At 34.7% G+C, this 16,540-nt stretch overlaps 1 protein-coding gene across 1 annotated transcript; it reads right to left on the bottom strand.

Moving 5' to 3' along the window:
- Window positions 1-2,731: 2,731 nt before the first annotated feature.
- UFM1 (ubiquitin fold modifier 1) lies at window positions 2,732-16,210 on the bottom strand. The gene is made up of 6 exons (XM_010360104.2): window positions 16,099-16,210; window positions 15,965-16,021; window positions 11,779-11,836; window positions 7,940-7,979; window positions 6,736-6,768; window positions 2,732-5,009 (listed from the first exon to the last, which is right to left on the bottom strand). Coding segments are annotated over exons 1-6 (258 nt in total). The 5' UTR covers window positions 16,101-16,210; the 3' UTR covers window positions 2,732-4,941.
- Between the last annotated feature and the right edge of the window lie 330 nt (window positions 16,211-16,540).

Below are 16,540 nucleotides of genomic sequence, written 5' to 3' on the forward strand. Positions count from 1 at the left end.
AATCATGCTTTATCTCCAGTATTTAACAATACGCAGCATATAGCTAATAATGTTTGTTTAAAAATAAAAGAATGTTTTGCAATTAAAAAAAGTTTATTTAAGATAGTAAATTTCTGCTACAAGAAACAGTGAGGAACGTGGGTATACCGGTTAACCAAATAATCTGGTGAAAAGCAGTTACTTTATGTATGACACACAGTTCCAATTTTCAAAATATTCTTTCATGTAGTTTTTCAATTATAAAGTACTTTTTGTTTATTATGGGCAAAGCAATTTGGAAACCTAGTTTCAGTCATGGTCTTAGACTTTTATAAAATTTATATTTTAGAGACAAATAATTCTGTATTTAGTAATTGCTAGAATGGAGGAATATACAAAATGTGAAATTGTGTAAACAGTTAATACCTACTGCTTTGAAGGAGGGAGGAAAGGCTCAATGGCTTTTGATCTCAAAGAATAAGTCCTAGGTTTTCCAGGCAGACAAATGGGGTAAGTAAAGAAATGAAAGCATAAGAATTTGGCACATCAGAGATAACATTATTTGTGGTTCAGTGTAGCTGCGGTGTAAATTGGGGAAGGAAACTGTAAGGGAGTAGTGGTAACAGATGACTCTAACACAGACCAGTTCATTAAGGGCCTCATATGTCATAGACAGTGTAGATTTTTTATTAGGTAGGATTTCGACTAATGAAACGTGGCATTAAAAAAACTCATTACAGCAATAGTATGAAAGAGAAAATGGAGACTAGAGGCTCTTACTATAAGTGAGAAGATGAGGGCTTTTGTTACAGTGGCGATGGCTGACATAGTCTGTTAACAGCATCAAGAGAATTTTGTGATTGGCTTGATACATCAAGAAAGGCAAATCAGATGAGTAAGATTTGACAGTAAGAGAACCTTAGCCAATTTGAAGGATATGGTTAATAGACTGGATAGATTGAACTTTTCAAGAGCATTTATTTCAATTAATGGTTTAATAGCCTAGTTTGACTAATGATTTACCCATCTCCAGCACTAACCAATAGAGGGCAGTTCCAGAATTTCTGAATTAAAGAAGTTTATGGGCAGCAATCTAGTAGAAAGAGTAGGTTATTAGCAGACTAATGTTGCAGCTGCACTTGCAAGATACACTAAAATTAAAAAACACAATGTCTGATAGGCTAATCAATATGGGGACACAGTCCCTACTCCCACTACTGGTTGGTTTATAATTAACATCCTAGAATGTTATCATATTTATACCATATATACACCATATATTAAAAAAGTAATGCCACTCATTATCATTACAGAGTCAGTACTCTAAAATGGAATTTAAGCCTTCCTTATATATTTTCTTATTTTTAATATGTGATTCAATACACATCTAGTATTATCACAGATAATATATACTAAAAATTTCTCCGTATAATGTGCAGAGTTTGGGTCAAATCATGGGTTCAAATTTCAAAACTCAATTTAAGCCTCTTTCTTCTTCTATAAAAGGGGAAAATAACCTGGAATTGTTATAAACAATGAGATAATAAAAGTGAAATTATCCATCAAAATATTTGACACACAGTAGATGTCCAACAGATTTCTTTTGGATGAATTACATATATAAATCATTATTCTTGTGTGTGTGGTTTATAAATGGCCTCAGGAACACTATCAGTTAACTTAGAATCACTCCATTAAAGTATGACAATGCTTCCAATTCACGAATACTTCAAGGTCCTTGGGTAAAAAATGCGGTAGTTTTAGTATCTTAATATTGGAGTAGAGGAATTAAATAGGATTGCATTTTCTTCCCACTGACTTTTCTTTTGAACAACTAGTTCTAAGAAAAACATATCTAAAAAATGTTTGACTTGAAAAACTTAAAAGGTTGTGCAGTGAGTGAGACTGTTAGCTAGCACCTTTACCTCAGGCTACTTACCAAGCATTGGAAAGTACACTGTCCAAGATTCCAGAACATATTCTCCTTACTTTGACCCCTTAGACCTCATTCTGTTCTTCCACAAAGTGAAAAGGTGGCCTTCTCATTAATTCTCAAACCACCTGACCACCAGACATCACCAGGACTCCCATTTACAGAGTTTCTTATATATTATTACAGACTCAATACATCAGAATTCAAGGGGTGGTTTCCAAAAATCTGTATTTTTAACTTCCTAGGCGACTCTGTTATCACCCAGGTTTGAAACCTACTAATCTAGCCAGTTACAATAACCCCATTTTCTTCTCGTTTTTTTACGTCTGTAAAATGGACAGGCATTTGGAAGTACTCTTATGTATCACTTAATTCCAGGAACGAATTCTGAGAAATGCTTCCTTATGCAATTTTGTCACTGTGTGAACATCAGAATGTACTCATACAAACCTAGATGATGTAAATGATGTCACCTACTACAAACTTAGGCTATTTGGTATGGCCTATTGCTCCTAGACTACAAACCTGTAGAGCATGTCACTGTACCTAATACTGTAAACAACTGTAAAATGATAAGTACTTGTGTATCTAAACACAGATAAGGCACAGTAAAAATACAGTAATATGGGACCAGGTCATATATGTGGTCTGTTGTTAGATGAAACATCACTACTGTGTCTGTGGCAGATGACTATAAACTAATTTCTGTGACTTATGGTCATTAATCATCTTTGCCCTTCTTTTCTTTACTACATGTATTATATACTGACTCTACAGGTGTGCCAATTAAGAGCTCTGATAATAATAGACAATACCATGTACAATATAACAATATGTATTTCCATTAGATATTAATAATGAACCAATAATGCATGTAAACTAAATACAATACTTCAAATCATTCTGCACAAAGAAATGACAGATCACATTTATTTAATAACAAAATGTCTAGTTAATAAAATGTTTTTAGGAACTTACAATGTTCAAAACCAAAGAATAAAAATATTAAATATATCACTTTATGGCACAGGACAATATAAATTTATTTTTGTAACACAGCAGGCAAATTGTTGTGCTAGAAACAGAGTGGAGAAAAATGTAAATTAAAGCAAAAAGTCAGCAAATGGGTGTTCACAAATTCCTGCTTAACTGACACTCAACATTTATTGTAAAAAACGGGGCCTCTGAACATCAGATTTTGTTTATAAAAATAAAAACGTCCTCCCTGTCTCTGTTAAAAATACAAAAATTAGCTGGGCGTGGTGGCGCATGCCTGTAGTTCCAGCTACTCAGTAGGCTGAGGCAAGAGAAGCCTGGCGACAGAGAGTCCACCTCAAAAAGAAAATAAATAAAAAAAAATAAAAACTTCCTCAAACATCAGATTTTTTCACCTCAGCAAATATTTTTCCTTTGATAATTCATAATCCTCTTGTTCATCTGTCACATTTATGAATATCTGGTAATTTCATAAACAAGTACCAACGGCACACTTCAAATGCGGATTCTGTTAATTTTCTTTTTTTTTCCCCCTAATGAACTTAGGGCCTATGACAGAGAAGATACTGAAACATGCTAAGCTAATAATTGGTCTTAGAAAGACTTTACAGCAAGTATTTAATGAAAGCCACTACATTTCCAGCTCTAAAAAGAGCCAGACAGACACAATCCCTGCTTCCAGAGTTCACCATTCACAATACAGAAGGTCAAGCACTGACTCTGAATCATTATGAGCTTTGATTTCATCTTTCAAGATTTGCATAGATACTGATTTCTTCTAGAAGGGCAAATAAAATCTTCCCTTACACATCATTCTTTGGATTCTCATAACAGATATCTTGAAGTCTGTATGTTGACAAGTCCAGTAGATACTTTGTTTTCTCTAATTGCCTTCTTCTGCTTAAGACTATCTCAAGTATTTTGTTTTCTCTTTCAGTTCTCCCCAACATACACCTTCTGCAGTTTTGTCTATCCAGTTGGCTTTTCTGTAACACTTTGCTACCCCTTTCTGTTCCCTTTCACTGTTTTCCTCTGTTGCTTTCCTCCTTCACAGAAGTCTGGTGATCTGGGCTTCCCCATCTTTCCTTTCCTGGCTTCTTATTCACATGGGTGACTGATCTTAGCACTTCCTTAAAAGTTGAGTTTTCAATAAATATAACTCATCAGCACTTCTGATCTGCGTTTCCTTGAGCTGTTTTTTGATCTTCAGATCTGTGTAATAATACTCTCTTCCTGAATGCTATTTAGAAATATTATCCTCAAAACACCAATGGTTTCTTGAAGCTGCTTGTTTTAAATGTTGTATCAAAAGAGATTGATAAAGGAATGTATAACTCAGCAAAGGATGCTTCTACTGTATTGTAAATTCCCACCATTAAAAGTACTGGATTCTGTAAGTCCACCATTAAAAGCTGGTATGGGACATCAATTTACACACATAAGGGTAACATTAAAATTTTAATTTTTTGGTTCATATTAAACTGAAATTTATATAACTGAGGTTGGAATCTTAAAGGAAATGATAAAACTTTAATATAGTCAACTGTTCACTGATATGTCTATTCACTTCATCATAACCTATATATTTAATTAAAAATCAAATTATGTGTCTGCAAATCAGATGCTATCAAGCAAATTGCCATCCAGGGTCCATAATTCTTTTTATATTTTTAACTCAGATGAATATATACGATTCAGTAAATTTTAATGTTCCAAATTGTTCTAAAAGAAAAATTATCAAAAGCTTCCAGTTAACAGTTGGCTAATTCATTTGCCCCCAACGAACTACCTGTTTGTGTTGTGAGGTAGCATCAAAGACCATGATCTTCTGTGACCGTAGTAGCCTTAATTCATACGCATTCCCTCTTCATAGGAAGAGTATGGACAGCAAAAAGGGACAGATGAGTCCCCTTTCATTATTCATTGACTCTTGGTGTTTTCATAGTATGTTAAATGCCTGATTTCAATTTTACAACAACAAAAAATATCAATATTTATTCTGAAAGGTAATCTTATGTTCCAAGTAGCAGATATTAACAACTTCCAACGCGATCTCTAGGAATAATCCGCAGTTCTGAACCATGTTTTAGAAAAACATTTCCTATACAAACAAACAAAAGATAAAGTTAGGTATCTAAAAATCAAGTTATCTTAATATTCTGACAATTATTAAATATAATAAATAATTTAGTAAACAGTAAAATAGGTACAAAAGCTCAAGCATCATGAGATCCCAATGCCATGCTTTTTAAGTCTTGCTCCTGTTCTCGTATCTTCACAATCCAACACAAGCTTAAAATTTAAAATAACACCAGGCATGAAAATGCTGACAAATACTTTCAGCAAGTAACAATGTGAATAATTTAATTATGAATACTTCCTTCAATACACAATAATATATCTAAGGACAGGAAAAAAAATGTAAATTACTACAAGTGACAAAAATTTAGATACCCTGACATATTTGGGGTCAATTGCCTGCTGAGATTTTCTTCATATCAATGACATGCACATTCAATTTTTAAAGATAATATAACAAGCAGTATGTTAGAGTTAGCAGTAATTCAAACTACTGTAAAATACCGAAAGTTTCTTGAATAAGAAAAAAAGAAACCTTTCTCTATTCAGATTAAAGGCATCCATAGAATAAAGTGCCTCACGATTTTCAATAAACCTTTTTAATAAAATTATATATTAAAAACAACTGAAGTAACAAAAATTTGCAATTTTAAATCACTCTTCATATTCTCTATGGCTGAATTTCAACCGCAAGGCCTATGAAAACATAATTTTGTTACAATAAAGAAATACTTTAAAATATAATTTAAAAATAACTACTGCTCTAGAATGAGGTTACATTAAAGCATGCCTAATTTTAAAACTTTAGATTACAAGGCTAAGAGACTACATTTAAAAAATATAAAACTATTGGCCGGGCGCGGTGGCTCAAGCCTGTAATCCCAGCACTCTGGGAGGCCGAGACGGGCGGATCACGAGGTCAGGAGTTCGAGACCATCCTGGCTAACACGGTGAAACCCTGTCTCTACTAAAAAATACAAAAAAAGCTAGCCAGGCGAGGTGGCTGGCGCCTGTAGTCCCAGCTACTTGGGAGGCTGAGGCAGGAGAATGGCGTAAACCCGGGAGGCGGAGCTTGCAGTGAGCTGAGATCCGGCCACTGCACTCCAGCCCGGGCGACGGAGCGAGACTCCGTCTCAAAAAAAAAAAAAAAAAAAAAAAAAAATATATATATATATATATAACTATTTTTTAAAAAGTTTTAGACTACCTTTTTATAAAGTATGAGACTACTTTTACCCTGCCTCCTGGTTAGGACACCAATATATCACCTGTATAAATTTAACAGTCTGAAAACCTGAGTGTAGACTCAGCCCTTTGAAATGTAAATGACTATATTAAAAATAATAATAATAGCACTTAATGAATGCTTTCTATAAATAATCCAAGCTATTAAGCACTTTACATTCACTATCTGACAACTACCTTAAGAGGTAGGTCAAAAAATCCTTACTCCAATGAGAAAGCAATCTTATCTACAGACTTTTTGCTATATATAATAAATACTCTTAATGCTTAAGCCCACTATTAGGTTTTCTGTTACTTATGGCCAAAAACATCTACAATCGATATACACAATGAAACAACTTATTACTCAGACACACAGGTAAAGACTGGTATATAATCCCTAAAAAAACAGCTCCATTATGTTAAAATACTGTCAAGTATAATTAGAATAGCTTAAATATTCAGTGTCAATTGACATATATAACCTCACCCATCGCTCTATGAGTTTTCACATAGATACTCACCAGCAGTCTGTGCAGGATTTATTCCTATTCCATCTAGAAAATAAGTTGTAAAATCACATACATTATTTCTAAAGCTAAAATGGTTTAATACTAGCAAGAAAAGAGATTTGCCAAAATAGTGCAGCTGTGTATATAGACACAAATCAAATAATTTAAATCTAAGAACACTAGTGACAATCTTTCAGGTAAATTATTTGTTAAAATCTATTATTCTGCATTCATACACATTGCTGGGTTAGTCAAAAGTATCTGTCAATGCAATGATCTCGGTAAGTTCTATGGAATACAAGTTATTAATTTATTTTGCCACATAGAATTACAAATAGTGTTCGTCATTTCTTCCAAAAAACTAAAAAGCACCTTAGGTATGGCATGAATCATATTCATATTGCTCTGGGTCATATCTTAAGGCTGGGAGAGCTTGCGAAGTCATTTAGTTCAACATGTTACTAAGTTATGACCTAAAACTTTCCAGGTAGTAAGCCAGCTTTTTTCCAACAGAGAAACACTTAAATGTGACAGAATGCAGAATGTTTTAGAGTGAGAAATTCTATCTTATCTAAGTTATATCATGCACATTAAACCCATCTCCTGTTAGTCTATCCAAATTGCACTTGGGCAACTCATCAGCACTCATCAATACTACACTGTATACTTGAAACACAGTTAAGCCCTCCCTGCAATCTTTACTCCTCATCTTATTTCACTCTTTTCTCACAAGACTAATTGCATCATCATCGACTATCAGTTTTCCAAGATATTAAGATTTTTAATTATATACCTAAAACTGAAAAAAATTCTCATTATTGCAAGCCTACAAGATACAATTTTCTATCAGGAAAGGTATAGCAAAGGTACATTCCTGCTTAACCTTCTATATTCTAAAGCATTTACCAAACAACTTTACTTAAAAAAAAAAAAAAAAAAAAAAAACTTGCTAAATAAAGTTATTTTCAGTTATAATCTGGCATGAACTGGTAAGGACAAAAGATATTATAAAGTGCTATACTATACCAAAAGCACAAAGAAATGAAAGGAGCTAATTATGAACCATAACCCTGACTTAGTGTTTACCACTAAGTATATCATTTATGTTGATATACATATACTTGGGGCTTTCTGTATTTCATTTTAATTAATTTGGTTCTTTTTACATCATTTCTATAAATTTGAGGTAATACATAATTTTACAGTGAATTCTTACCATTGGTAATAATTGCACTTGTTGCAGCAGGAACTTTAAACTAAATAGAAGGAAAAAAAATATATATATATATACACACACACATAAAACTATAAGATAATTAGTAAGAATGGGGTACAAATACCAATTCTATAATTCTAAAGTGGGATTAATCTTTTAGAATAAGTGAAACCATCAAGGAAAGTACAGCTGACCCTTGAATCACATATGCAGATTTTCTTCTGCCTCCGCTACTCCTAAGACAGCAAGACCAATGCTTCCTCTTCCTTCTCCTCAGTATATTCAACATGAGACAAGGATTAAGACCTTTACCATGGTCCACTTCCAATTAATGAATAGTAAATATACTTTCTCTTATGGTTTTCTTAATATTTTCTTTTCTTTAACTTTCTTATAAGAACACAATATAAAATACACATAACAAAATACATATTAATCACCTGTTTGTGTTATCAGTAAGGCTTCCGGTCAACAGTAGGCTATTAGTAAAGTTTTTGATCAATAAAAGTTTTATGCAGATTTTCAACCGCACACAGGGTTGGAACCCCTAACTCCCATGTTATACAAGGGTCAACTGGACTATATCATATGCTTCATCTGTAAATAAAACCCCTGTACTATAAACAATGCTTTCAATTGTATTTAGGACACCATTAATTATAAAAGTATACCTTATTTTTTGCATTACAAAAATGAAAAACCACTGTCAATTTATGCCCAGATCAATGTTTACTCTTTAGGACTTATCCACCACTTTTGTCATTTATAATTATCTTGACTAGCAAAAAGCATACACAAAATAAACTGATGAGATTATTCCTAAAATTTCTGCATAGAAATTGCAAGATCTGAACAGATGCTCTCTGTGTTTAATGGCAGGTGCCTACATAACATTTTCAGGTAACAACCAAGGCTTGTATTCCTTACATTCTTCTTTAATGATTTGCTGATTTAAAGCTCAAGGATTGCAATAGTCCAATTATGTCATTAGGAAATCATAATTAAGTGTAGATGACGTTACCTAGACAATTATGAGAATGCCATTTGGCCAACAGTGATAGCAAGCCTCCCCTGATCTACTTCAGAGATGTTTAAAAAGATGTGTTTCTAAAATCTATGACATGTGGTATGGAATTTATTGGTAGCTAAAAGGTAGATTCTATCTCTTAAAAGAGACCAGCAGTTGTGAAAGTGTGTTTATGTCTTCATAGTTTACGCATTTATCCAACAAATACTTATTAAGCATGTCTGTGCTATGAACTAACTTTATAGATACTACAGTTTTATGATCAAGTAAGTTTGGAAAACACGTTTAACTAGTGGTCTTCTCAAAAGACTTTAATATACTCCTAACAGAAATGAACTGTTTCTCATATTTTTTGACCAATAATTCCTGTTCTTCATGATTCCCCCCGACCCTTTTTTCTTTTTTTTGGTGGTACTACTTTGTGTGTGGTTCTAGTTGTCTGGGAGACACTACTTTAGGCATTTATAATCATTACATACACACAGTTGAGAAAAACTAAAAGCTTATTTTAAATTAGAAATTGAAGAATCAACTTTTAAAATAAGGCCTTAAACATGCCTGAGAACAATTATTTGTTTTAGTATTATGTACAAATTAATAAACACATTTTAATCTCAATGTGGTACACTTGTGTCCTTTTAAAGATTTTAAAATTTTTAAAGAATTTCAAAGTGTACTTAAGTAAACTTAAAAGTGCATCACAAATATTTTGCACAGGCTGTAATCTCAATAAGAATTTGATCAAACGCTCAAATTAACTATAGGCCTCTCAGATTTCTAAAGCTAGAGTCCCACAAAGCTTTTAGTTATCCTACTGATTCAGTCTTTTACATCATGCCCATTTTATATAAGCTATGTATTTTCTTAGTCACATCCATGTAGCAGCAACCTATGATTTTAAAAACCAAAATCAATTGCTGACACAGTTTTTCCTTTAGGCAGAATGTGGAAGAAATGGTTAAACTATGAGGAAGCATCACTAGTGATGTAAAATGCAGAATCTATTCCTTTCTGTCCTACTGTACTGACAGGTCTTCTACTGAATGCAAAGTATTCTTTTGTGGTCTTCTGTTTTCATTTATTTTCCTCCTCAGATATTCCACAATTCTTATAATTTAGGGCTCTTTGCAGGTTTCAACAATTCATTACGTACCCCAGTCATGTGCTGGGAAATTTTATTATCACTACTAAGGCAATTTTACCAGGAATTTAAATCCAGACTCTTGCTTTCTTGAGTCAACTTTTTTCTCACTGAATGATTCTACAATGCCATCTCATGAAAGTCCCTCTTACAACAATCTGAAAGTCATATCCTTTCTAAACATGTAACACCTATGATTCATAATAGTGATCCACTTCCACTTCATGAATAGTACATATACTTTCTCTTATGATTTTCTTAATATTTTCTTTTCTATAGCTTACTCTACTGTAAGCTTTACTTATAAACTACCTTAATCAATATATATAGTTGTCTGGTGTTTCTTAGTTATTCACTACTGTATGTTAAGATTTTCTTCTACTTTTATTAGAAAACCAGGTTCACAAAAATGCCTTTGCATTATAAAGGACACACAATAAAGTAACTACAAAATATAATAAATATTAATTAGAGCTTGTATAGATCTACTTCTTAAATCTGGAATTTGTGGAGTTTGTTATGCACCAGACTAGGAATATTTCTTGCAAGTAATCTGTGCAGTAAACAATAATGACAATACTATATTCAGATTTGTGTCACATCTTATTTAACTTATTCTTTCTGCATGAAGAATATATCAACACTGACACAAAACAAATGCTACTAGTTGGCAGTTTAATTCTGAATGAGTGACAAATGATGTTAGTGATTCCTGACAATACAAGGAGCTTTGAGCACTGATTGGATTGGCTGACTTCTCATAAATCAGTTAAGTACAGGGCAGGATTCTGTGTTAAGCTATTTTTTTATTAATGTAGTTAAGAAAATTATTTTTCTGTGACTATAAACTTTTCAAAAGATTCTGAACCAAAACGTTTTGATTTGGGTTACAACGTACCTATTTAGCACTTTTAACTCAACAGAAAATTTCAGTAAATAATGTTTTTACTCAAAATCACTTGATCAGAGAGGAAGGACAGGTATTAACTACTTCCATTTTGCAGAATAAAAAAGAGGGATTTGCATCATGTCATACAGCTAACTAATGATACACCTATAACAGGAACCCTAAGTCTCCCAAGTCACATTTGGGTGCCATTTCTACCAGATTAAGCTACTTTTCCAAGTGTCATGCCCAAAAAGTTGCATTATAGATATTTCTAATAATTTTGAATGAAAAAAATTATTTCTTATAAAACAGAAAACTCAAACACGTTTTAAAAAACTAGAAACTTTTCAAAACAACAAATTTTACTGACAGTTCACATGCTCATATAGAAAATCTGAAAACTATGATAAAGATTTTATGAAATTGGAATTTTGGAATCAAGACTAGTAAAATATCAGTATATAGAATATAATGTGATATAATGTTGCATTTTAAAAACACATTTAAAAATCAGTGCCTTTTTAATTTTCATAAAGTCTCATAAATTCTTATAATTTTCAATGGTTGCATTAATCATCAGATATGTCAATTTGTTTAACTCATGCTTCTTATATCTGAAAGTAAGTCTTAACCATCATCCTACTTACAACTTTTTGATAACATAAACCTAGTAATGAAGCCACATGGAAATGATGGGTTCAAAGTGCATGCAAATCTTAAAGACGTTTGAAGCATACTGCCAAATCGCATTCCATAAAGGCTGTTCCAACTTCTGTACTTACTTCTTCTGCTGCAAACTTTAAGACTGCTGTGAAAGGTGTACTTTCAGGAACACTGAGTCTGCAAGAAGAATTTTAAAACAGTTTCTTTTAAAGTCAGCATTTTCTAAAAAAGCCCCTTTGTTCCTTATTTCCGCTACTGTAGCCGATCTGGATAAAGCTGACTTTGCAGTTTCAAAGTTAGTGATTTTGATTGCATACTACATTCTTTAACTCAAAACAATAATAATCACAACCCAAACAGCAACTAGCCTTAGGGCTGGCAAGGTGCCCGAGCTCCACTTGAGAATTCACCTCTACAGGTGTAGATTCACATATTTCTAACACTTTGATACACGTAAGTCTAGCATATGAACTGCTGTTTGTTTCTAGAGATGGATTTCAAAAAGGTGAAGCTCTCCTTGGTCTTCAGTCCACTTTACCTCCCATCTAAATACCTATGCACTTGACCCATTAATGTTAATAATTTTCATTGTAAGTAGAAAGCTACTTGGGAAGCATCACTGGATCATAAAGCTTTCGATGAACCTTCTGTGCACTCTTAATAATCATGTTCAAAATTAGTAGACCAAATTAATGAAAATACATGAAGTTTATTATGGCAAAATGCCAATCATGAAGTGATTTTCCCACTATCATTTAAAATGGGCTAAGTAAAAATGTGAAATAATATTTTAGAGAGTGATGAGTGATTTTGTTAACTGACTCGTAAAATGGCAAGTATTTTAAAGATCATGAATAAACAGATTTTTTTTTTCTTAATGACTTAGTCCCAGGGTCAATCTGTATTAATTTTCCAACAAAAAAGTTCAAAACAGAAATTTACTTTATACCTTAAGAAAACACTTAAAGACACAGTAAGAGGTTTTTAAAATTTCTTTTAAAAAATAAGATTTCTAAGGTAACATAAATTACAATGAGTGAAAACAGAAAACAATCTTTCAAAGCAGAGGAGACTGACAAGCTAACATTTCTCACTGAAAGCATCTCTATTTGTCACCACCATATTATTGTATTATTCTTAAGTGTCTTAATACCAGCTACCATTATTCTCATGTAACATGCCCAGGCTCCTCACTCAGTCTACAGATCTCTGACTACAAGAATTGTTGTATCAGGAACAGCATATGGTACCAGTTTTCAGTAATAGAAATGTGAATAGATTTCTTGGCTGCCCTCATTCCACAACTCCAAAATACTATTAAAGGATGAAAATGAGTATCATTTTTACCCTTTCTTTACGAATGTTTTTTGGGGGTGCAAAAAATAAAAACATGTAAAGGATAGCCATTTGTTTAAAAACTAATGAATTGGCAATGTCATAGTTTACAAACTAGGCAACAGTATGTTACAAATTATTTTTGCAGTATATATGTAGTTAAGAAGCTGAGATTCATTTTCCTAAAACTCTGCATCAATCGGAGAACTTCCAAACCCTCGGAGTTCAATTAACTTTTAAATTGGAGACTTGGAAATGTCCTTAAAATATACCTAAATGTCATATTGATGCTCATTAAAATAAGTTTCTATCTGTATATTAAGTTGGTGAGTGTCCACAGACAAGCCAATAAAAATAAAAAATGAAAACATCTTTTAGTGCAAGTTCTAATTGGCAGAAAATTAGAGAAAATGAGAGTTACAGTGACTGCACAGATCTTATCTAAAGTTGTATTTGCCAGTCATTTCATAAAATAGGTACTTAAATTATCCCAGTGTTTTGAATAAATTTACATTAATGAGAATTTTTAAAGTTCATTACTGGCATCTTTTTTAAAAATAAATATCTCATATAAACAAAATAATAACATTAATTGGTAAGAATCATTATAAAGACTAAGTCCACAGGTAACGAAAGGGCCAGATTAACTCTGTGGACAATTAGAAGAATCTTCGGCCAGAAGTGGTGGCTCACGCCTGTAATCCCAGCACTTTGGGAGGCCGAGGTGGGAGGATCACAAGGTCAGGAGATAGAAACCATCGTGGATAAGACGGTGACACCCCGTCTCTACTAAAAACGCAAAAAATTAGCCGGGCATGGTGGTATGCGCCTGTGGTCCCAGCTACTCGGGAGGCTGAGGAAGGAGAGGAACCCGGAACGTGGACGTTGCAGTGAACCAACATGGCGCCACTGCACTCCAACCTGGGCAACAGAGCGAGACTTTCTCTCAAAAAAAAAAAAAAAAATTCATAGAGGTGAGATTTTTATTATAAAATATGTTGTGGTCATGAGACGGCATTCTAAGCACAGAAAAGAACAAGTGTAAAGGAAGGAAAGATTAAAATGGCAAGCTTGTCAAGTACCCAAGTACTAGTTACCATTTACTTTGAAAATACAGCAGAGATATCCTTGTACACACATTGACACGTTATGCGAATTTTACACACACACATCCTTACATACACACACAACTACGCACACACATACATACTAAACAACAGTTGTACCTACTAAATTCATTCAGTCACCACACATTAACTGAACTGGTACAATGTTCCAGGCTCTTAATGTTACTGTCCTACTCTATCCTCTTCTTCCTTCCTTCTCACGCTCTCTTTCTAGAGAACATTTGCATATTGATGAGAATAATCCAGTATAGAGGAAAAAAGCAATAATGAGGACAGAGGGGGCACTGGACTCCATCTACTTTAACCTTGACAAGACTGAAAGAGATAGGAACCAGAGCTCAAGTGGTTTTTCATAGGAGTGAAGTCATTTTTTCCATTCTAAAAGGACGGGAAATTAACGGATATATCAATGCAGTGGTAGGTTAATATTGGTGGAAAGATGATAGAATTTCCCTTTGATGGCATGAGAGCAAGGGAGAGAGCAGCTGCGGAAAGTTTGAAATTTTTAAACAATCCTTTCCGAGAATAAGCAGGAAAATGAGCAAACTTGAAGAATGTAGTAAAGTACTAGGTACTATTAATTGTAGTCATGAACTTAACGTAAAACCCTCCAGTCTGTTATTTTCGCCAGGGGCAGTCAGTTATGTACAGATAATACAAATAGCTGGTTTCAGAGCTGGTGTTTCACTAACCAAAATATGCTAGGAGGAGAGACAGGGCCACCAGAGTTGAGGGCGTTTGCATGAGAATGATTTAGAGATGGACCAATGGACTCTTAACTATACAAGGAATAAGGTAAGGAATAGAAGTGGGGATAGCTATAGATTAAAAACCACTGTGATCGATGGATTAAATGAAACGTTGTAGAAGAGAAATTACAGTAAATCAGGTAGGAGAGAATGTATTTATCCTTAAGAGTGCCTGTAAACGACATCTTAGAGATGGAGCAATTATTGGACTCTTCAGTTCTAGGCTGCAACCATGAACACCTTAGATAAAGCGTAAAAAGGATATTTTGGAGATGAAAAGAACAAGGGATCAAAAGGCTGAGAGGTTGTATGGATCATGGATTGGTAAACAACTGAACAGCTAGGTAGGCCACGGTACTAATTAATTATGCAAAAAATCCTATTGTAATCCTGTTCTTTGCTACATTTCATGCTACTTCCAACTGCTTAACCTCAAGAGTGTTTACTTAAAATCTATCATTCAACTGCGAAGGATAAGTAAAGGCCCCACATGGATAAACTATTCTCCTCTTCTGCATTTCCCATTCCCACTAAATACTCTATTAAATCCCAACATAGGAAAGGTGTGAGCCGAGTCTCATTACTTTGTGATGCCCGACTGCTGAGTTACTCATACACAACAAAACTCAGAAGCCGAGGAATAACAAATGTTCAAGTAATTTCAAAGTCTTGACTATCAGGATGGAATATCTTCCTTAACTTCCTCAAACAGCTGGCTAAAGCGGTGAAACGTTTTTCTAATATCCAGGAGATGGGGGCTGTTTAAGAATCCCAGCAAATTACCAGAACCTGGTCCACCCGTCCTCTCGCTGCACCTGCCCACCAAATGAATTCCGAGGGGAGGTCACTAATCAGAAACACACCCACACCCTCGTGCTGGGGCCAAGCTGCCAAGCTGCTACTTAGCGAGCAAGTACGGACCTCTCCTCGCAGGCTCCGGTGGGAGAGACTCCTGGAAGGGCGCGAGCCAGTAAGGTAGAGAAACTGAAGAGATGAAGACTGCATGGGGGTAGTTGTTGGAAAGGCTCGGGTCACCCTCAACCCAGCCCCGTCTTGTCCGGCCCCAAAAGGCCCATCTCGGCCGAGCTACTCACACTTTGTACGGCAGCCGTGGGTCCGACGTCAGCGTGATCTTAAAGGAAACCTTCGACCTAAGGAAAGGAGCGGGAGAGAGTCAGGGTCGCGCAGCGGGACCAGGGATTAAGGCAGTCGGTAAGCAAACACTTACATGGTGGCGCCGGGATGAATCTAGAACAGACGCTAACTCCCCGGGGTAGCACGACTTCCGCTAGTGTGCTCGGGACCGCCCGCCTCCACTCACTTCCACGTCTCCCTCTGCAAGCTGGGGACCTCCGAAGTTGTTGCTATCCAACGCACTGCCTGAAAATTGGCCCTAAGAGCTCATGCTAGGTAGCGCTTTTAAATTACAAATGTCTTGTGCTTTTGGGTTTATATATCTGAGAAAAAAGTATGGATTATATTTATAAAACATCTTTCTAACTTTGGTAATTTGATACCATATTTTTAGTCAGGCAGGATAAGCGTGGGCATAGAGTGTAGGACCCTAGGTCCCAGCTGGCAGGTTGGGGCGGAAGTAAGGGTTTGGGGTAGTCGGAAGAAGAGGGAGATGGACTTGGGGTGAGACTGGAGGTGGGGCTGGGGCGGACGCG

This window comes from Rhinopithecus roxellana, chromosome 18 (genome assembly GCF_007565055.1).
Source record: "Rhinopithecus roxellana isolate Shanxi Qingling chromosome 18, ASM756505v1, whole genome shotgun sequence".
NCBI lineage: Eukaryota > Metazoa > Chordata > Mammalia > Primates > Cercopithecidae > Rhinopithecus > Rhinopithecus roxellana.

What these genes read in the sequence shown, in the direction of transcription:
- UFM1 (XM_010360104.2), bottom strand. An exon ending in TAAAGTTTGCAGCAGAAGAA is followed by an intron (nt 7,980 to 11,778) that starts GTAAGTACAGAA and finishes CCTTCTATTTAG; the next exon opens with TTTAAAGTTCCTGCTGCAAC. An exon ending in AAGTGCAATTATTACCAATG is followed by an intron (nt 6,769 to 7,939) that starts GTAAGAATTCAC and finishes CTTATTTTCTAG; the next exon opens with ATGGAATAGGAATAAATCCT.